Here is a 23,230-nt window from a genome sequence, read left to right as displayed (position 1 = left end):
CTTTTTAATTAGTGGTCAAAATGGCCATATGAGGGCTTGGCTTATTTTTTGCAGGATAAGTTGTACTTTTGAACAACACCATTTGTTTTAACATATTCTGTACTGAAAAATGGTAAAAAAATTCCAAGTGCAGTGAAATTGCAAAAAAAGTGCAATCACACTGTTGTTTTTTTTAACCATGTTTACTAAATGCTAACACTGACCTGCCATTATGATTTTCCAGGTCATTATGAGTTCATAGACACCAAACATGTATTGTTTATTTTTTATTTAAAAGGAGAAAAAAAATTCCAAAATTTGTAAAAAAAATAAAATTGTGCCATTTTCCGATACTCGTAGCGTCTCCATTTTTCTTGATCTCGGGCTAGGTGAGGGCTTATTTTTTGCACGCCGAGCTGATGTTTTTAATGATACCATTTTGGTGCAGATACAATCTTTTGATCACCGGTTATTGCATTTTATTGCAATGAAGTGGTGACCAAAAAAATGTAATTCTGTCTTTTTTTTTCGTTATGCCGTTTAACGATCTGGTTAATTATTTTCTATATTGACAGATCGGGAAATTCTGAACACAGCGATACCAAATATGTGTATATTTGATTTTTTTTAATTTATTTTGAATGGGGCGAAAGGGGGGTTATTTGAACTTTTATATTTTATTTTTTTTATATTTTTAAAAACATTTTTATTATTTTTTGCATGCTTCAATAGTCTCCATGGGAGACTAGAAGCTGCAGTTATCTGATCGGCTCTGCTACGTACAGGCGATAATCAGATCACCTGCATGTAGCCAAAATGCTCACTTGCCATGAGCACCGACCACCGTTGCTTAGTTTTCCGTTGGTGGCGTAGTGGTGTGCGCATGCCCAAGGTCCCGAATCCACTGCACAGGGGAGTGAAAAGAGCGCGATGTGCGTTATTTCCCTGTTGATCGGTGGGGGCGGCCATCTTCCTTTGGCCGCGCGTGCGCAGATGGAGCGCTCTGCTGCCCGCGGCTTCAGGAAAATGGCCGCGGGATGCCACGCGTGCGCAGATGGAGATCGCGGCGGCCATTTTCCTGAAGCAGAATTCGCATCTCGGCTTCAGGAAAATGGCCGCCGCTATCTCCATCTGCGCACGCGCGGAATCCCGCGGCCATTTTCCTGAAGCCGCGGCCAGCAGAGCGCCGCTTCTGCGCACGCGCGGCCAAACGAAAATGGCCGCCCCCACCGATCACCAGTGAAATGCAATGGATTCGGGACCTTGGGCATGCGCAAACCACTACGCCACCAACGGAAAACTAAGCAAGATCTGGGGGAAGACACCACGCCCTTTTGACCAGACCAGCCTGATTGACAGGCGAAAACGGCTACTTTGGTAACGTATTTTGGCAGCATAGGTGGGGAATCGGGGTCCACAAAATACACTGTTGTAATGCACAGCTCAGGCCCTATTTAACAGTATTTTTTATCTCATACGGAAAAAACGGGGTGACAGGTGCCCTTTAAAGGTTCAAAGAAAACATCTGGATTTTGGAGTGTACCAGTCAAAGTTCTATCTCAAACTTCATCGGGAAAAAGTCCTTCATTACTGCAGAATAAAGCAATTCTAGGCCATTATTCGAACAATCAAAATGAATGAATCATCTGGAAATATTGAGAGTAATTTTATCTAATTAATGTCAGATAAAGATGTTGTCCTTTCATATTTAGACAAAGTGCTATCACTACATAATGAACAGATCTGCAAATCTATACTTTATTTAGTTTTATTTCTTTGTAATTTTTAGCTATTGTTGCATACTACCGGTGACTAAGAACAACATTGATTATATCCGAATCCTGAAATCCTGCATAGAGCTAATACTTCTTGCTGCTAACTTTTTACTACCATACATAAGAGGAGATATACTCACCTGTATTATTTAGGATCGCTTATATTGGATACATTGCAGAAAAACTTCAGCTATGAGTAGTGTTAGTCCTATACAGAATTTTAGCCTTTGTATGTAAACAGTAATGGCTTCATTCAATGATAGAAAGCAGTATTATAAACAATAAAGAATTGAAAGAAAGTACATAAGAACAGTGCTCTATTTTTTTCCATTTTTGTAACAAGGTCACATCAATAGAGAGTAAACCAATGGTGTGTATGCTGATTGTGAAGGCAGCTATGATCATGGGGTGGCACTTCACAATAGGTTTCTTAGGAATTATTACATTCTGATAAAGTAATTTAATAGTTGAGTTTGTCGAGAATGATGAAAATTGGCTTGTCTTGTCCTGTTCTAGGTTAACCAACATACATACACATATACACTTATACAGCTCTGGCAAAAATTAAGAGACCACCACATCAAATCTCTGTCATGGGCAGCCAATTTCCGGACCTGAACCCCATTGAAAACCTCTGGAATGTAATCAAGAGGATGATGGATAGTCACAAGCCATCAAACAAAGAAGAACTGCTTACATTTTTGCGCCAGAAGCAGTGTGAAAGACTAGTGGAAAGCATGCCAAGACGCATGAAAGCTGTCATTAATAATCATGGTTATTCCACAAAATATTGATTTCTGGACTCTTCCTGAGTTAAAACATTAGTATTGTTGTTTCTAAATGATTATTAACTTGTTTTCTTTGCATTATTTGAGGTCTGAAAACACTGTTTGTTTGTTTGTTTTTTAATTTGACCATTCCTTCTTTTTAGAACAAAAATAAAAAATGTATTGCTTGGAAATTCAGAAACATGTCAGAAGTTTATGGAATAAAAGAAAAATTTACATTTTACTCAAAAATATACCTATGCAGAGAAAAATCAGACAAACTGAACATTTTGCATTGGTCTCTTAATTTTTGCCAGAGCTCTATATACATACACACATACGTACTTCGAGCCAAGGAGGAGGAAAAACGTTATTCCAAATGTGCCACCTCTTGGTGTATGTTATAAATTTGTTCTCTCTCAAAGGAAGTGAGAATTTAAAACCCTGTGAGTAGAAATTTTCTCTATAATATCTGGAATTTTGGGAATATCCTTCTGTTTCCATCTTGAGGTTTTTTCATATACTCATAGACTTGCATTACTGATTGCTGATTTTCTTAAATTTTTCCAAGGACCATTTGGTCCAAGGAAAAAATCGGACATGTACACAGCCCCTTAAAATGTACAAGTTCTGTCCATGAATACTACGGAGAGAACTCATCCAATAAAATAAATCGTGTATGAGTAGTGTTGAGCGATACCTTCCTTCCTTCGGATAGTATCGGCCGATACCTGAAAAATATCGGATCTAATCTGATACCGATACCCGATACCAATACAAGTCAATGGGACACAAGTATCGGAAGCTATCCTGGATGGTTCCCAGGGTCTGGAGGAGAGGAGACTCTCCTTCAGGCCCTGGGATCCATATTCATGTAAAAAATAAAGAATTAAAATAAAAAATATGGATATACTCACCCATCTGGCGGCCCCTGGACCTTACCGATTGTAACCGGCAGCCTCCGTTCCTAAGAATGAGGAGTGTTGTGAATTTGCTTTTTGCTCCCTCTAGTGGTTGCTAGTTTTTTGACTCTGGTTTTTCTGTCATTCCTTTTATCCGCACCTGGGTCGTTAGTTAGGGGTGTTGCTATATTAGCTCCCTGGACCTTCAGTTCTATGCCTGGCAACGTAGTTATCAGAGCTAGTCTGCTGTGCTCTTGTCTACTGATCCTGGTTCCAGTTATATCAGCTAAGTCTGCCTTTTGCTTTTTGCTATTTGTTTTGGTTTTGTATTTTTGTCCAGCTTGTTCCTAATCTTTATCCTGACCTTTGCTGGAAGCTCTAGGGGGGCTGGTGTTCTCCCCCCGGACCGTTAGACGGTTCGGGGGTTCTTGAATTTCCAGTGTGGATTTTGATAGGGTTTTTGTTGACCATATAAGTTACCTTTCTTTATTCTGCTATCAGTAAGCGGGCCTCTCTGTGCTAAACCTGGTTCATTTCTGTGTTTGTCATTTCCTCTTACCTAACCGTCATTATTTGTGGGGGGCTTCTATCCAGCTTTGGGGTCCCCTTCTCTGGAGGCAAGAAAGGTCTTTGTTTTCCTCTACTAGGGGTAGCTAGATTCTCCGGCTGGCGCGTGTCATCTAGAATCAACGTAGGAATGATCCCCGGCTACTTCTAGTGTTGGCGTTAGGAGTAGATATATGGTCAACCCAGTTACCACTGCCCTATGAGCTGGATTTTTGTACTCTGCAGACTACCACGTTCCTCTGAGACCCTCGCCATTGGGGTCATAACAGAGGAGTTTAGGACCCTCGATGACATCGCGGCTTGTGATTGGTCGCGTGCCGCTCATGTGACCGCTCACGCGACCAATCACAAGTCATCTCCTCCAGACCCTGGGAACCATACACTGGGAACTTCCGATTCCGATTTCCGATACCACAAAAATATTGGAACTCGGTATCGGAATTCCGATACCGCAAGTATCGGCCGATACCCAATACTTGCGGTATGAGTCCTAATTGAAATCTAGGACAAACCAATCAGTTTTTGTAAAATATAGATTTTAGGAAATAGATGGAATTACTTTGGATCTGGATACATTTTGTTAGAATGGTTAAGGGAATCCACAGCAGTAAATACATAATAGGAATAACAACTTCATTAAGATTCGTGGTATCTAAAATTCTGTACTGTAAAATTGCACTGCTTTGCAAAACTGAAAATTTGGGGACGTAACTCTATTTTAAAGAACTGATGACTGAAATATGCAAATAGTTTCTTGTGTTTTCCCAGTAGGCCAACTACACATCCAGAACTGCTGGCTAAGCACAGATATGGTCATATATATCGTGAAAGTACAGGGCTGTTCTCAGTAAATGAAACAATATATGCACACACAGATATGCACATATGATAAGTGCACATGCAAAATGAAAGGATTGATAACGAAGCAAAACAGTAAAGAGTCTTTTCTTGTTTCCGTCAGTGTCAGCATGATTACATCCCCGTGTGTGGTTCAAATGGAGTCACTTACCGAAATGAATGCTACTTAAGAGGAGCTGCCTGCAAACAGCAAAGTGAAATACTGGTGGTGTCTGAAGGCTCATGTGTAACAGGTATGTTACTTGCAATGTTATCCTTGCTGCTTAATTTATTTTCTTGCACTTTATTGTACAATTAGCCTTATGTGGCATACTACTTATTTGTATTGGTTTTATTGAGTATTGTATGTGCAAAGGAAAAACAATGCTGGGTAGACCATGTACAGAGGACAAAAGTTATATCAGTGCTGTTCTTATAAGGACAGGATTTACAGATGTCATAAAAATCTATCACATTAATTAAATATGCTCAATAATTTAGGACAAAATACTTATGTACTGTATGCTCAAATAAGACCTGCCCATATTCATAACTGTGTTAGAAAAAAATGATAGTCTTCAGGAAATGATAATGTTGGAGCATCTTTTCTTAGACCTTTTCATTATTCTTTTCTCTAATTTATGAATAAATCGAGAACTGGATAGATTCAATTGGAGATGTGTCCCTACGGTCTGACAGGGTTAGATTGTGTAGGGACAGACACTTCTTTCACAAAGGAGACCAATTTATTCATCCATTTCTAGGAGAAATATCGAAGGTGCTGTAAAACACAAAGCAAAATTATGGAAAAAGATGAATTGCTATTGTATGGGGAATACAAGTAAAATATATAAATATGACTACGAAATATGCTATTAGTTTCTAACCACTGGAAAAATCCCCCCCTCATTTCTCAAGAGCTACAGCTTCTTTAGAAAAATATTTAAATGTTGCACTGTAGCCGCTGCATACTATTGGTCTGAAACAATGATAAAATGTTTTTCCTATGTAAGGAAGTGGAGATGTTGTCTATGCCCTCCCTTTGAAGACACGTGTATTGTTGCAATATGTTTTGATGCGCAATAGTAATGTGCATTATTAGTGATAGGCTGTGTTTTGTAAGCCACAGATAGCTTATAGGGAAAGGTAGAGTTAATAATTGGGAGTAGCCCAGAGTGGGAAGGGCTAAAGTAAAATGAAGGCATATAAAACCCAGCCATCAGCTAGAGCAGAACTTTGGTCTGAGTACTTAGCAGAGCCGCATAGATTGGGTATCCCGAAAGTGAATGAAGACCAAGATAACTGATAGCAGAGGGGAGACAACAAAAAGCATATGAAGGAGTAATTCTCTGGAGATGAGGTCTGGGGCAGGAAGCCTAGCGAGTTGGTACAGAGTTTTCTTACAGTCATGTGACGGAGCAGTGGGGAGAAGGAAAGTGGGACAAAGAGAGAGTGCCCTGTGAGGTAGTTCCAAGGCGATGGTAAGTAGAGAAGAAAGTAATGGCCTCAGTGGCACAATTAACTCCCCTAAGGTAAAGAACACATGGAACCATGGATTGAAGAATAGGACTCTTCCTTACTGGTTAATGGTGCTGTTGGAGGCTATGAAAGCTCCCAAAGCATTGTGTTGGGTGGTTGTGAATCCAGAGAGAAGTTAATGGAGAGACAGCGGAGTGAGGCCAGAAAGGAACAGAATGTGTATGAAGATGTTCTATGTTTTTTTTCTCCCCTTATTCCAGGAGTCATCATTTTTTTACATTTCCAGCCATATGAGGGCTTTTTTTGCAGATGAACTCTACATTTAAATGGCACCATTCATAGAGTACTGTAAAACGTGAACAAAAATTCCAGGTGCAGTGAAATAAAAAGAAGTGCAGTTCCATAAAGGTTTTTGGAGTTTTTTATCTACCATTCTCAATATATGGTAGAAGTGATCTTGCAATATAATTTCCCAGGTCTGTATGAGTATCCAGATACCAAACTTGTAAAACTTTTTTTATTTATGTGGTGAAAAGAATGTCAGAAATTTGCACAATTTTTTCAGTAGTCTCCTGGCTGTCATGACAACCAATCGGCGCCCCACGATCAGTGATTGGCAGTGGCATTTAACTGATTTAATCTACCATCAAGTGCTGGTAAATATGCATACTCAGCGAGTGAACCCACATCAAAAGCAGGGACATGGCATATAACGTAAATATACATCAGAGTTCGCGAAGAGGTTAACTAGTGACTCTTGAATGGTTTCTAGCATAGTTTGGTCAACCTTTTATTTGAAAATACTCTGTTGACTAGTACAATTTCTGTTAAAATGCTATTCATTCCCTTGTACGTTTTGGCAGTAACTGTTGGTTTAGTTTTATTTCACTGTGAAACCATCAACAGTCCTTCGCTATAGTCTAAGGCATTCAAATTGAGTTGAAATTAATTTCTGAAACAGATTTTTTATCAATTTTCTCTTTAATCTTTTCTTTTTTACCTCTTTATTTTTTTCTAGCCTGTAACATATTATTTGTATTTTATTTTATAGAAGTGCCTCCTCTCCTTTTTATATTTACATTATTTTTTTTTTAAATTATTTTCTTACAGTGTTTATTTGGAATATTGGTTTTCCCTCTTGGTCTCTTTTTCAAAGTTACTTATCCTTTCTGATTTCTGCCTCTTCTCTATTTTCCAACTTAAACTGTATCTTGTTTCATTCAGGTTGATCTGTAAGCTTCATATTTTTTCCATGTTTGTTTTACATAATTCTTATACTTGCGTCCACATTCTACATGCTGTATATCACTACCAATTACAGTAGGCTGTTTACCTTTTTTTCTTCATCGCCTTGAGTATTTACAGTATGACCTAAGTTGTGATATTGTGAATATAATCGTTTAGATGCTCTGTTATGGCCTATGCCTACAAAAGGTGAAGATGAATTCCAGCCAAACGCATTTAGGTCAGAGGGATGGTTAAACTATTAGAAACCCTGCTGATCTTTAGAATGGAGGCCTTAGATCGCTTTCTCCTTATAGCTTAGAGTAAATGAAGGAATGATAAGTCTTGCACCATGCCTTTTCAAATAAGAAATTGTGAGTGTGGAAAGCCTTCAAAAAAAGTTGTCCACTTTTTGGGTGCAATTGTCTTTTCTTAGGCTAGGTTCCCATCGCGTTAGTGCCATCCATTTAACGGATCCGTTAAACGAATGCGCTAATGCTGATGCACAAAATCGCTTTTTTACTACAGTAGCGCTAACACATGGTACCATTGCGTCAGCAATAGAGGTCTATGCACAGTGATGCGTCCGTTCACTGTGCGTTAGACCTAATATACCCGAAAATGCAGTAGCCACGTTTGAGGGTGCGTCACAAAGTAAAACATCATCGCTAACGCATGCCGATTTTGACATGCATTAGGATGCATTACGATAATGGAAGTCTATGGGCACATTAACAGATCCGTTACATAGCGCTAATGTCGGTAAGTAACGGATGCGTTAAGCAGATCGCCCAAACGCAGTGTGAACCTAGCCTTACTTAAATACATGCATCTTCACGAAAAACAACATTTTGCAGTTGTTACATTCTATATTCTTTGTTTTGCACTATTTTTACCTGCAAAATGGGTTAACTGAGACTTGGTCAGTGAGGGGAAAGATGCGAGCTCAACGCCAGAGCCCACATCAAAGGCAAGGACACCGCCATTGTCGAAGCTATACGTCATCAGTCTTGAAGGGGTTTAAACTGTTATTGGATTCTCAGAAACATTCTTTCAAAATGAGAAAGGAAGTGAATAGAAAAGTTTTTCTGGAAAGAGAGACCATTATTATAGGGTTATGGTTGTTTTTCTGATGATGCAGTTGTGTTGATATGATGTATTTATGTCCCTATATAAAAAAGAAAACTATTTTAATGAGTGATGGTTCAGAAGAACAATCCTTTAATTTTAAATTTGTGCTGTATAAATACGAGATAGAAAAGCTGGGTTGCTCAGATTTGAAATTTAATTGTGGGGAATTCCCCATTTTGATGAACCATTTTCTCAGTGCACGGCCATTTTTGGACTGGTCATTATCATCACAGTGTTTGCAAATACATTTTTGAAATAATGAACTTTTTATTTACTTTGACCTAATTTAAACACTATTGGTTTATACTGATTCTGCCTTAAAGTTTAACAGTGTCCAAAGTAGGTCAAGGTCCAAAAATAGATTTATTCATCATTTTTTTATTTGTTGCTTTTAGATTTAATTTAATGTGCTCCAGAGTACAAAAGTGGAAGATCTGAATAGAACATATCACTCTTATTCAGTATATATAGCCTTGTTTTTTATTTATCTTGATATTTTCCTTTATAATGCACCACAAGTGATACCGGTGTCATTATAACTTAATATATGATAAGATAAGATCTTGTCAACCTTAAAGTTGGCAAAGTTGCTGCACAGACATGTTCTGATATAGTCTCACCTACATCATAACAATTTTCTGAGTATGTAGTCTTGACATCTAATATTCTCCTTTCTGTGAGGAGATTATCCACGATACAAGGCCAGACTTTTGTGCAACAACTGATTTATTTATTTCACTCTGACCATGAAATGATTCGCCAGGAAACAGACAAAGGCATTTATTGTAATTTGTACAAAATTACTGTATTTTTGGACTGTAATGCGCACCAGACCATAAGATGCACCTATGTATTAGAGGAGGAGAATAGAATAAAAATAGAAGCAAAAAATGTGGTCATTATGCACTGCTATATTGGGGTTGATATATGTTGCTGAAACTGTTATAGGGATAATGTCCCCCAATTCTGTACTAATATCATCCATCCTGGTATTCATGGTCCCCCATCCTACTGTACATCATGCTGCACATATAAAAAAATAAATGTTTTTACTTACCTTTTCTCCGTTCCCTCAAACCGCGGCATCCTGTGCTGATGCCAGCAACTGATTTCAGCTTGGAAGCAATGCATGTTGTCAATGCCATGCGTGCCCACACGCTGAGGTGAGCTGCTGGAATATTCACTGTTCTCCACGCACCGGACTATGGGAGTGGAGAGCTGTGAATATTTATTCTTTTTAATAGTGAGCACACATGATTGCCCAGCAGCGACTAACACTGTATTAAAGACGATTAATATTTACTGCTCTCCATTCCCATAGTCCCACCCACCTCTCAGAGCCATCTTCAGTGCATAGAGGTGGGTGGGATTATGGGCATGGGGAGCAGTGAATAATCATTTTCTTTAACAGCGAACATACCTGTTAGCTGCAGCAGCCGGCTCCTGTCTCTGTGACTCTCCTTCGACGCTTCTGCTCTACAACCCCCCATCCACAGCCACAGCAGGTACATCTAGACTATAAGATGCACCCCCCACTTTCCTCCAAAATTTTGAAGGAAAAAACATCTTATAGCGCAAAAAATACGTTATATCAAGAAATCACTGTAAAAAATATTAAATCCATTATGATTTAATATGTTTACAATTCAAAAAGGTAAAAATACAAGCTTTTTTGGAATGAAACTGTGTCCTTTTTTGTACATTTCTATTGGTGACAAATAGTATACTGATAATGCATAATTCATAAACTGTTTTTTCACTGTCCCATAGACTTGCATTGGCAACCTTGATTCTAGACTAAGATCAAAAACAGACAAGTCTCCATTTTTTTGCAGACCACCCACACCTATAGACAATAATGGATGCAAATTCTATCAGTGAAAACCTCAGACAGAACATGTATGAGAATTAAACATTTAGTTATGAATGATCCCTTGGTCTAAAAATTATTTTTTTTCATCAGAGATAACAGTAAACTAAATCAAAATTAAATTTGTGTGAGTCTAATAAGCTCCCTAATTGTCTTGATTCTTCTTGCAAAAAAGTTGTTGACTTTCCCAATCAGATTTATATGAACATCAATTAGTGGAAGCAGTGCCATGTGAATTGTGAGCATCTCCTAATACCAGGGTAAGTGTAATAAGGATATACACCGAGAACCAGGAAAATAACAACATGTAAGCAAAAGGCAAAGTTAATCCAAAGGGTTAATTGTAAGAAGAAAGCTGATTTCACGGTCAAATTCAGGAGTTAAAAAATGGTCAAAATAAACAGCTAATGTGACTGTCCCTTTAATATAGACCATTAGGGCTGTACTTTATCGTCAAACTCCAGGTACTTTGAGAATTCGACACTGCCACAGACATAATAGGAGAGCCAGCAGGGCCTTGTCAAAAACAAGAGGCAGTAGGAGCCTTCAGTTGCTTAATAAATGGATGCAATTGTCAATTGGAAGTGCAGCCACTAAGGAGAACTCACTACTTGCACTAAGGTGAACACCACCTTGAGAATATTTCCAATTGCTTTTTTTTAACCCCTTCACCCCCAAGGGTGGTTTGCACGTTAATGACCAGGTCAATTTTTACAATTCTGACCACTGTCCTTTTATGAGGTTATAACTCTGGAACGCTTCAACGGACCCTAGTGATTCTGACACTGTTTTCTCGTGACATATTGTACTTCATGAAACTGGTAAAATTTCTTTGATATTAGCTGCATTTATTTGTGAAAAAAACGGAAAATTTCGAAAATTTCGCAATTTTCCAACTTTGAATTTTTATGCAATTAAATCACAGTGATATGCCACACAAAATACTTAATAAGTAACATTTCCCACATGTCTACTTTACATCAGCACCATTTTGGAACCAACATTTTTTTTCGTTAGGGAGTTATAAGGGTTAAAAGTTGACCAGCAATTTCTCATTTTTACAACACAATTTTTTTTTAGGGACCACATCTCATTTGAAGTCATTTTGAGGGGTCTATATGATAGAAAATACCCAAGTGTGACACCATTCTAAAAACTGCACCCCTTAAGGTGCTCAAAACTACATTCAAGAAGTTTATTAACCCTTCAGGTGTTTCACAGGAATTTTTGGAATGTTTAAATAAAAATGAACATTTAACTTTTTTTCACACAAAATTTACTTCAGCTCCAATTTGTTTTATTACACTAAGGGTAACAGGAGAAAATGGACCCCAAAAGATGTTGTACAATTTGTCCTGAGTACGCTGATACCCCATATGTGGGGGTAAACCACTGTTTGTGCGCATGACAGAGCTCGGAAGCGAAGGAGCTCCATTTGACTTTTCAATGCAAAATTGACTGGAATTGAGATGGGTCGCCATGTTGCGTTTGGAGAGCCCCTGATGTGCCTAAACATTGAAAACCCCACAAGTGACACCATTTTGGAAAGTAGTCCCCCTAGGGAACTTATCTAGATGTGTAGTGAGCACTTTGACCCACCAAGTGCTTCACAGAAGTTTATAATGCAGAGCCATAAAAATAAAACAAAAATTTTTTCCCAGAAAAATTATTTTTTAGCCCCCAGTTTTGTATTTTCCCGAGGGTAACAGGAGAAATTGGACCCCAAAAGTTGTTGTCCAATTTGTTCTGAGTACGAAGATATCCCATATGTGGGGGGGAAACACCGTTTGGGCGCATGGGAGGGCTCGGAAGGGATGGAGCACCATTTGGAATGCAGACTTAGATGGAATGGTCTGCAGGCGTCACATTGCGTTTGCAGAGCCCCTAATGTACCTAAACAGTAAAAAAAAAACACAAGTGACACCATTTTGGAAAGGAGACCCCCTAAGGAACTCACCTAGATGTGTTGTGAGAGCTTTGAACCCCCAAGTGTTTCACTACAGTTTATAACGCAGAGCCGTGCAAATAAAAAAAAAAAATTTTTCACAAAAATTATTTTTTAGCCCCCAGTTTTGTATTTTTCCAAGGGTAACAGGAGAAATTGGACCCTAAATATTGTTGGCCAATTTCTCCTGAGTACGCCGATACCTGATATGTGGGGGGGAACCACCGTTTGAGCGCATGGCAGAGCTCGGAAGGGAAGGAGCATCATTTGCAATGCAGACTTAGATGGATTGGTCTGCAGGCGTCACATTGCGTTTGCAGAGCCCCTAATGTACCTAAACAGTAGAAACCCCACACAAGTGACCCAATATTGGAAACGATACCCCACAAGGAACTTATCTAGTTGTGTTGTGAGAACTTTGAACCTCCAAGTGTTTCACTACAGTTTATAATGCAGAGCCGTGAAAATAAAAAAAATAAAAAATTCCCCCCAAAATTAATTTTTAGCCCCCAGTTTTGTATTTTCCCAAGGGTAACAGGAGAAATTGGACCCCAAAAGTTGTTGTCCAATTTGTCTTGAGTACGCTGATACCCCATATGTGGGGGGAACCACCGTTTGGGCGCATGGGAGGGCTCAGAAGGGAAGGAGCGCCATTTGGAATGCAGACTTAGATGGAATGGTCTGTAGGTGTCACATTGCGTTTGCAGAGCCCCTAATGTACCTACACAGTAGAAACCCCCCACAAGTGACACCATTTTGGAAAGTAGACCCCCTAAGGAACTCATCTAGATGTGTTTTAAAAATTATATTTTAGCCCCTAGTTTTGTATTTTCCCAAGGGTAACAGGAGAAATTGGACCCCAAAAGTTGTTCTCCAATGTGTTCCGAGTACGATGATACCCCATATGTTGGGGTAATCCCCTGTTTGGGTGCACGGGAGAGCTCGGAAGGGAAGGAGCACTGTTTTACTTTTTCAACGCAGAATTGGCTGGAATTGAGATTGGACGCCATGTCGCGTTTTGAGAGCCCCTGATGTGCCTAAACAGTGGAAACCCCCCAATTATAACTGAAACCCTAATCCAAACACACCCCTAACCCTAATCCCAACGGTAACCCTAACCACACCTCTAACCCAGACACACCCCTAACCCTAATCCCAACCCTATTCCCAACCGTAAATGTAATCCAAACCCTAACCCTAACTTTAGCCTCAACCCTAACCCTAACTTTAGCCCCAACCCTAAATGTAGCCTTAACCCTAGCCCCAACCCTAGCCCCAACCCTAACCCTAGCCCTAACCCTAGCCCTAACCCTAGCCCTAACCCTAACCCTAGTCCTGACCCTAGCCCTAACCCTAACCCTAACCCTAGCCCTAACCCTAACCCTAATGGGAAAATGGAAATAAATACATTTTTAAATTTTTTTTAATTTTTCCTAACTAAGCAGGTGATGAAGGGGGGTTTGATTTACTTTTATAGCGGGTTTTTTAGCTGATTTTTATGATTGGCAGCCGTCACACACTGAAAGACGCTTTTTATTGCAAAAAATGTTTTTTTCGTTACCACATTTTGAGAGCTATATTTTTTCCATATTTGAGTCCACAGAGTCATGTGAGGTCTTGTTTTTTGCGGGACGATTTGACGTTTTTATTGGTAACATGTTTGGGCATGGGAAATTTTTTGATCGCTTCTTATTCCGATTTTTGTGAGGCAGAATGACCAAAAACCAGCTATTCATGAATTTCTTTTGGGGGAGGCGTTTATACCGTTCCGCGTTTGGTAAAATTGATAAAGTAGTTTTATTCTTCGGGTCAGTACGATTACAGCGATACCTCATTTATATCATTTTTTTATGTTTGGCGCTTTTATACGATAAAACTATTTTATAGAAAAAATAATTATTTTGGCATCGCTTTATTCTGAGGACTATAACTTTTTTATTTTTTCGCTGATGATGCTGTATTGTGGCTCGTGTTTTGCGGGACAAGATGACATTTTCAGCGGTACCATGTTTATTTATATCGGTCTTTTTGATCGTGTGTTATTCCACTTTTTGTTTGGTGGTATGAGAATAAAGCGTTGTTTTTTGCCTCTTTTTTTTTTTTTTTTTTTTTACGGTGTTCACTGAAGGGGTTAACTAGTGATATAGTTTTATAGGTGGGGTCATTTTGGACGTGTCGATACTAAATATGTGTACTTTTATTGTTTGATTTTTTTTATTTAGATAAAGAAATGTATTTATGGGAATATTTTTTTTATTATTTATTTATTTAGGAATTTTTTATTTTTTTTTACACATGTGGAATTTTTTTTTGTAACTTTTTTACTTTGTCCCAGGGGGGACATCACAGATCGCTGATCTGACAGTTTGCACGGCACTCTGTCAGATCACCGATCTGAGTTCCAGGGCTGCAGGCTTACTAGAGCCTGTTCTGCACCCGGAAGTAATCCCTGCAGGACCCGGATGCAGCCCCGTGGCCATTTTGGATCTGGAGCCTGCAGGGATAGGAGGTAAGAGACCCTCACAGCAACGCGATCACATCGCGTTGCTCCGGGGGTCTCAGGGAAGCCCGCAGGGAGCCTCCTCCCTGCGCGATGCTTCCCTGTACCGCCGGCACACCGCGATCATGTTTGATCGCGGTGTGCCGGGGGTTAATGTGCCGGGGGTGGTCCATGACCGCTCCTGGCACATAGTGCCGGATGTCAGCTGCGATAGGCAGCTGACACCCGGCCGCGATCGGCTGCGCTCCCCCTTGAGCGCGGCCGATCGCGCTGGACATACTATTCCGTCCTTGGGAAGTAGGGCCCACCCAACATGGACAGAATAGTACGCCCAGTGGCAGAAAGGGGTTAAAAAACAATATTTTTTAAAGCAGAGTGGTTTTTTCACATCTGGAATGGTGCTTTAAATATAAGGCCCCTACCCCCGGTAATATACTCACCCTCTGGCATCTTCACCAATTTTTGTTGCCTATACGATCCCGCAGCATCATCTTGTGAGTGCAGCCTCTTACTCTCCAGAAGCCAGACGCGAAATCACAAGAACTCAATGTAAGTTTATGAAAGCCAGAACAAGGCTCTCATAGACTTGTACTGATTAGTGACAGCCATTTTGTCCAGCAAACAATGGAGCAGCTGGAAGGTCACAAACTGCAGGTGACAGACTGGAGTAGCAGCAAAACCAGATGAAAACCCTGGAAGGTGAGTATCAGACAGGGGGCAGGGGACTTGGATTTTAAGGACAAATCTAGCAGTCAAAAAACTCTAGAGTGATGCATTAACCTTTTTCTGACCTCGGATGGGATAGTACATCTGAGGTCAGAGCCCCTGCTTTGATGCGGGCTCCGGCAGTGAGCCTGCATCAAAGCCAGGACATGACAGCTGGTTTGTACAGCTGGCATGTGCCTGTAATAGCGGCGAGTGGAATCGCAATCCACCCGCCGCTATTAACTAGATAAATGCCGCTGTCAAATGCTGACAGCGGCATTTACCTAGCGCTTCTGGCCATCGGGCCGGAAATGAGTGCATTGCTGACCCCATCACGTGATCGGAGGTCAGCGATGTGTCGGCATGACAAACAGAAAAACGTATCTGCACCAAAATGGTAACATTAAAAACGTCAGCTCGGCACACAAAAAATAAGCCCTCACCCGACTCCAGATCACGAAAAATGGAGACGCTACGGGTATCAGAAAAAATTGCGCAATTTTCTTTTTTCTTTTTTTTTAATCAAAGTTTGGAATCTTTTTTCACCACTTAGATAAAAAAGAACCAAGACATGTTTGATGTCTATGAACCCATAATAACCTGGAGAATCAAAATGGCAGGTCAGTTTTAGCATTTAGTGAACTTAGCAAAAAAGCCAAACAAAAAACCAGTGTGGGATTGCACTTTTTTTGCAATTTCCCAGCACTTGGAATTTTTTTCCCGTTTTCTAGTACACGACATGCCAAAACCAATGATGTTGTTCAAACTTTTCCCATAAAAAATAAGCCCTCGCATGGCCATATTGATGGAAAAATATGCAAGTTATGGCTCTGCGAAGGAGGGGAGAGAAAAATGAAAACGCAAAACCAAAAAAATCTGGGGTCATGAAGGGGTTAAAAAAACATTATTCTTTATAATATATGGCAACTTTGACATCCAATTGCTCATCAGAATGCACAATTCCACCTGATTTGGAGTTGGACCCCTGTGGTTGCACCAATGATATGTACATCCCTGCTTGGGGCGGAGAAAAAGGTTTTCCTCTTTCGTGATTGTCTGCATTAGTCTTGGGGATGAGCAGACACGAACTGTAAAATTAGCTGTTCAGACCAGACAGTTACTATCTGATGATAAATGCAAAATATGGACTTTCCCCAGAAGTCCATTGCAATATTCGGAGTTTCGAGGAAGGAGATAGAGAATTCAGGGGGAAGAGAGAGTTCCGGGGGGAAGAGAGAGGGCATTCCAGGGAAGAGAGAGAGAAATCCATGGGGAAAATAGAGAGAATATCAGGTGAAGAGAGAAAGAATTCCAGGGGAAGAGAGAAAGAGAATTTCGGGGTGGGGGGGAGAGAATTCAGGGGAAGAGAGAGTTTCTGGGGAAAGAGAGAGAATTTCAGAGGAACAGAGGAAGAGAGAGAGCATTCCGGGGGAAGAGAGAAAGAGATTTCCAGGGAAGAGAGAGAGAATTCCGGGGAGAAGAGCAAAAGAGAATTCTGAGAATTCCTGGGTATGAGAGAGAGAGAATTCAGGGGGAAGAAAGAGAGAGTTTCGGGGGAAGATAAAAAGAGGTAGGAGAGAAAGATAATTCAGGGGGAAGAGAGAGAGAGTTCTGGAGGAAGAGGGAAAGAATTTCAGGGGAAGAGAGAGAATTCCAGGGGAAGAGAAAGAATTCATTGTGAAGTGAGAAAGAGAGAGTGTTCTGGGGGATGAGAAGAGAGAGAGTTACGGGGGTAGAGAGAAAGAGATCTGGAGTAACAGAGAGTTCTAGGGGAAGAGAGGGAGAGATAATTCCAGGGGAACATGGAGAGAGAGAGTTCTGGGGGAAGAGAGAGAGTGTTCCAGGGGAACAAAGAGAGAGGGTTTTTTGGGGAAGAGAGACTTTTCTGGGGGAAGAGAGAGAGATAATCCTAACTTCCACTGGTCCGCTCATCCCTATCTAAGACATAAAGCTCAAACTTGCAGAGCTAAGAAAACTCTGTTAGTGCAAACCTGACTAGAAAGAATAAACATAATACATGGGAAAAGCAGCAGCCTCCCAACCACAGTAAACCAATTATTCTCCATGTAAATGTGCTGCTATCCAGAAATGCTCATTTAATGTCAGGCAGGAATTTTTTTTTTTAAGGATTATACATCTTTTATGACATGGATTTTCAAAGTAAGTACTCCAGTCTCATTAGTGTAAGATCCTTTTAATTGTGTACATGGAGTACTGTGTACAGTTTTGAGCACCAGTGTTCAGGAAGGATATAATGGACCTAGAGCGAGTACAAAGGAGGGCAACAAAATTAATAAAGGGGATGGGGGAACTACAATACCCAGAGAGATTAGCAAAATTAGGATTATTTAGTCTAGATAAAAGACAACTGAGGGGCGATCTAATAACTATGTATAAGTATATAAGGGGACAATACAAATATCTCTCTAAGGATCTGTTTATACTAAGGAAGGTGACGGTCTCAAGGGGAGCATTCTCTGCGTCTGGAGGAGAGAAGGTTTTTCCACTAACATAGAAGAGAATTATTTACTGTTAGGGCAGTGAGAATCTGGAATTCCTTGCCTGAGCAGGTGGTGATGGCGAACTCAGTCGAGGAGTTCTAAAAAGGCCTGGATGTCTTCCTGGAGCGTAACAATATTGTATCTTACAGTTATTAGGTTCTTTAGAAAGACATTGATCTGGGGATTTATTCTGATGGAATATAGGCTGAACTGGATGGACAAATGTCTTTTGTTGGCGTTTCTAACTACTTATATCCTCTCCTGAATAACCATTACATTGTTACTTGGTTATACACTGAATAATTCAGAACAGTGTATTTCTAGTTTGATTTGTTTTTCAGAGAGGGATTGGTCAATTTCAACAAAATACTTTAAATGTATTATGCAATGAACTTTGTACATAACAATATGTAAATACTGGTTTCCAGCTACATTGATATTTCCTCTACTTTCAAGACTAACTGAATGATCAAAAATCCTCCTATGGTATGTTTTTTTAAACAGGAATATAGCCTAAGAGATTGTACATTGTGACTTTAGTTTTCTAAAACCAAAAAAATTTTCTTCTTGTGAGAAAAAATGTCTGTTTGTGCAAATGTATTTATTACACTGTGAATAGTGTTGAGCGATACCTTCCGATATTTGAAAGTATCGGTATCAGATTGGATCGGCCGATATCCAAAAAATATCGGATATCGCCGATACCGATACCCTATACCAATACAAGTCAATGGGACACAAATATCGGAAGTGATCCTGGATGGTTCCCAGGGTCTGAAGGAGAGGAAACTCTCCTTCAGGCCCTGGGATCCATATTCATGTAAAAAATAAAGAATAAAAATAAAAAATATGGATATACTCACCCTCAGATGAGCCCTTGGCTGTCACCGCTGCAAGCATCTGCCTCCGTTCCTAAGAATGCAGAGTGAAGGACCTTCGATGACGTCGCGGTCACGTGAGCGGTCACGTGAGCAGTCACATGAGCGGTCATGCTACCAATCACAAGCCGCGACGTCATCGCAGGTCCTACACTCACTGCATTCTTAGGAACGGAGGCTGCCGGTTGCACCGCTGAGGTCCAGGGTCCGTCGGAGGGGTGAGTATATCCATATTTTTTATTTTTATTCTTTATTTTTTACATTAATATGGATCCCGATCCCGATTCCCAATATCGCAAAAATATTGGAACTCGGCATCGGAATTCCGATACAGCGAATATCAGCCGATACCCGTTATTTGCAGTATTGGAATGCTCAACACTAACTGTGAAATGTCTTATAAAACAACAACAAAAACCTTTTTCCCTTAATTGTAAAGTTCTAAATTCTCTACAGTTAGCTGTATATGAGGTCTTGTGGATTGTGCTTTTGAACCCCTTTTTAAATGTTGTCATACTGTATACTTACCCCATGTCAGCATACTAAAGGAATACTACTAAAGTAAGCTGACGTCCATACGGGTGTAATTGTGCTTGATGCCGCAGCTCTTGACCACTCAGGTAAAGACGACTTTTCACCTTCACACATACTATGGTAAATTACAACACTGTATAAATAAATAAACATGAAATAAATTACTTTGGGAAGAATAGTGACTATTATTATGTGAACTATGTTCTTAACAAACCATTTTATGGGAGCCACCATCTTGGGATTGGCAGCTCAACGTGCTGTGTTCTAATGAGACACCACCCAGATTCCAGCCTACTTGCTAGGCAGCACATTTACCAAATTTTACCATTAAAGAAACACAAAAAGTGTATATAAAGGGGATTTTTGTCTATACAGTGTGTGACAAGGTAACTGGCAAAGTCATGGAGGGGAGATGTCATAGAATCATAGAACGTTAGTGTTGGAATAAATCTCCTGGGTCATCAAGTCCAACCCCCTGCTCAAAGCAGAATTCACTAAACCATCTCAGACAAATGTCTGTTCAGCCTCTGTTTAAAGACTTCCATTGAAGGAGAACTCACCACCTTTCATGGCAGCATGTTCCACTCATTTATCACCCCCGTTGTCAAAAAGATTTTTTAATATCTTGTCTGTATTTTCTCAATTTCAGTTTCATTCCATTGATTCTTGTGTTTCCATGTGCATATGAAAATAAGTATGATCCTTCTACACTTTGACATCCCTTCATATATTTGTAGACAGCTATTTAGTCTCCTCTTAGCCTTATTTTTTTCAAGCTAAACATTCCCAGATCCTTTAACCGTTCCTTGTAGGACATAGTTTGTAGTATCTCACCATCCTTGTAGCTTATCTCTGAACTTGCTCCAGTTTTTAAATATCGTTTTTAAAATGTGGTGCACAGAATGAGACACAGTATTCCATGTATGTATCACTGAGGATGTTAGCTTTAGTGATATGAACCTAGGGAAAATGCTCCAGTGCAGTAAGTGCTGACAATGGTTAATCGGCTAGGCTTTTTGTGAACAGCTGAAGAGTGGGTGGGAGGCTATTCGCCAAATCTGAACCCCATAGTGTGGTTTAGAAGGTGAATAGTAAGCCTTCTGAATCATTCAGTGTTCGGTGTCTCTGGAGAAGAGATCTCAAGAGCTGTGCTCATGTTAAAGAGAGCTGAACCTTGTGTTTTTTCCTGAGCGGACAAACCCCACAGTGAGACAGATTGTGCTGTATGCTATATTTGTTTTTTCCTTTATCCCAGAAGGGCTGTGTATTTTTATTTAATTTCAAAACTTAAGCATAAAGCATTAACTTGTCTAGTTCTGTGAGCAGTCTATTGAGTCGATCTACAGCAAGTGGATTTGGGCACCCCTGGTCAAAACTACCATTATTGTGAACAGTTAAGCAAGTTGAAGATGAAATGATCTCTTAAAGTGCTAAAGATGACATATTTCCTTGTATTTTGGGCATATATATTGCCATTTTTTACATTTTAAAAATTATAAAAAGCAAAAGGAGCCAGTGTCAAACTTTGGACACCCTGGGAGATTTCTGTGTTCAAATAATGTTGACCATGGTTTCATACCTTTATTATCTTGTTAGGGTAATGGCTTGTTCACGATCATCATTAGGAAAGGGCAGGTAATGGAAATTTCCTAGCTTTATAAAAACCCAGTCACCTCTAACCTTGTGCCAAATAAACGGCAGCCATGGGTTCTTGAAAGTAGCTGCCTGACACTATAAAATCAAAATGGTGGAAGCCCACAAACCACAGGAAGGCTATAAAAAGATAGCAGAGCATTTTCAAGTTACCCTTTCCTCAGTTCAAAGTGTAATTAAGAAATGGCAGCTAACAGGAAAAGGGGAGGTCAATATAAGGTCTAGAAGATCAAGCAACATTTCAATGAGAGCTGCTCATAGGATTGCTAGAGAGGCAAATTAGAACCCCAGTTTGACTCCAAAAGACCTTCAGAAAGATTTAGTAAACTGGAGTAGTAGTACATTGTTCTACTGTTTATAGACACCTGCACATATGGCCTTCATGAAAGAGTCATCGGAGGAATACCTCTCCTGTATCCTCACCATAAAATTCTGCTTTGTTCTGTAAAAAATTGCAACCAAGCTGTGTTAAGAGATAATACAATAGAAAATTCAGAATACAAGATAGTATTATTTATTTTTAGGTATTTTGTTATCCTATAATAAATTCTTTAATATCTGATTTTTAAGAAATTATGTAGACTTCTACACAATGATCAATGTATTGGCACAAAACATTATCAAATTATAACTATCTTACAGTGCCACAGTACTAATGATAATATTGGAAACTTCCACTAATCACTGGCTATGCTTTATCCAATGTTAAAATATAGCTTATAGGTAAAATGAATCTACTATGAATTGAATTTTGAGTTAAATTTCCAAATATTTGATAAATTTGAGGTTTGATTCATGTGGATTGCAAAAAAAAAATCAAAAGCACCTTGTGCCATTTAACACATTGCTTTTGAAGGTGCAATCTCAAACAGTATCAGGTGTGGCACAAGGGCTTTCCCATAATGACTTACTACGTCTATCACATCACATGGTCTCACACAGGAAATAAGGGGGGACTATCGAAATTACTAAAAATATGTGAAAAGGAAAAGTAGCAGCCATTATTATCTATCATTACACATAGGAATAGAACGATCTAAATCAGAGTGTGGTGTAATACTGCCTCATTCTAAATGCTGAATATAGTAGTCTCAGTCCATAAATATTAATGCACAGACTCAAGTGATAGGGATGTTTAGGATCTGCAATGTCTATGTGACTGTGAATTAGGGTTGTCAACTTAAATTATGGAGCCACAATATTTTTTACTGACATATTGGAGAACCATAGTAAACCATTATCATTATAAGCGATGTCTACATCCCAAAATTCTGATATGAAGACATCAGCTGCATTCACTGTACACTGAAAAATTATGATAATTACAGTCATAATAATGTGCATTTCTTCAGCTTCAAAAATATCACAAACGCTTTACATTTTTTATGGACAGGGCAAAAAAGTGCCCTATTTTTATGGACTGTCCTGTAATTTCTGGACGGTTGGACACCCTGCTGTGAATTGATTGGTCAGTGATATTCTGAGGCATATTATCTTAAAAATGCCATTTTTATTTCATTTTTGATGAACTACAGAAAAGAGGGTAGTTTAAGTTGCCGCAGTCTTAGTTTTTGTACTGATGAATATTCCTCAGCCCAAGGCTTGCCTTTTATACAAACTTGCTTCCTGGTTTGTGACACAAGTCATAAGCAACATAATTGTTTGCATTTCATTTGCATTTTTGTTTGTAAACGCAAAGTTTTCTTGTGTTAAAGAGAAAAAAAAATCTCAGGATTCCAGAAATGTAACAGTAACGGTCTCCCTCACAAAGTATATGAAAAAAAATAAAGTGAAAGCTAGTAAAACTTTAACGTTACAACCATGCGCACCACCCAAATATAGTTGCCTTTGTAGGTCGTTTAATTTATGATGTGAATTTTCCTAGCATTTTTGTCTCCTTCTTTTTTGGTAAAGGTCCCATGGTTCTTTTTTTTTAAAAGAAGGATCCTTCACAAATTTTTTTGCATTGAATTAAACACGGGA

General features: G+C 39.4%; 1 protein-coding gene across 2 annotated transcripts in view; it reads left to right on the top strand.

Moving 5' to 3' along the window:
* The window catches only part of TMEFF2 (transmembrane protein with EGF like and two follistatin like domains 2), a 1,006,851-nt gene that overhangs the window by 111,570 nt on the left and 872,051 nt on the right, over nucleotides 1-23,230 (top strand). For both annotated transcript variants that reach the window (XR_013218244.1, XM_077275380.1), the window contains exon 3: nucleotides 4,952-5,081. Coding sequence is in view for 1 of the 2 variants with exons in the window: in XM_077275380.1 (XP_077131495.1) it covers nucleotides 4,952-5,081 (130 nt within the window). In the remaining variant the exon portion in view is untranslated. The remainder of the gene's footprint in view (nucleotides 1-4,951; nucleotides 5,082-23,230) is intronic.

The sequence above is a fragment of the Ranitomeya variabilis genome, chromosome 7 (genome assembly GCF_051348905.1).
Source record: "Ranitomeya variabilis isolate aRanVar5 chromosome 7, aRanVar5.hap1, whole genome shotgun sequence".
Classification (NCBI taxonomy): Eukaryota; Metazoa; Chordata; class Amphibia; order Anura; family Dendrobatidae; genus Ranitomeya; species Ranitomeya variabilis.
The sequence above is the reverse complement of the archived record's forward strand: the minus strand, read 5'-3'. Positions and strand labels throughout refer to the sequence as shown.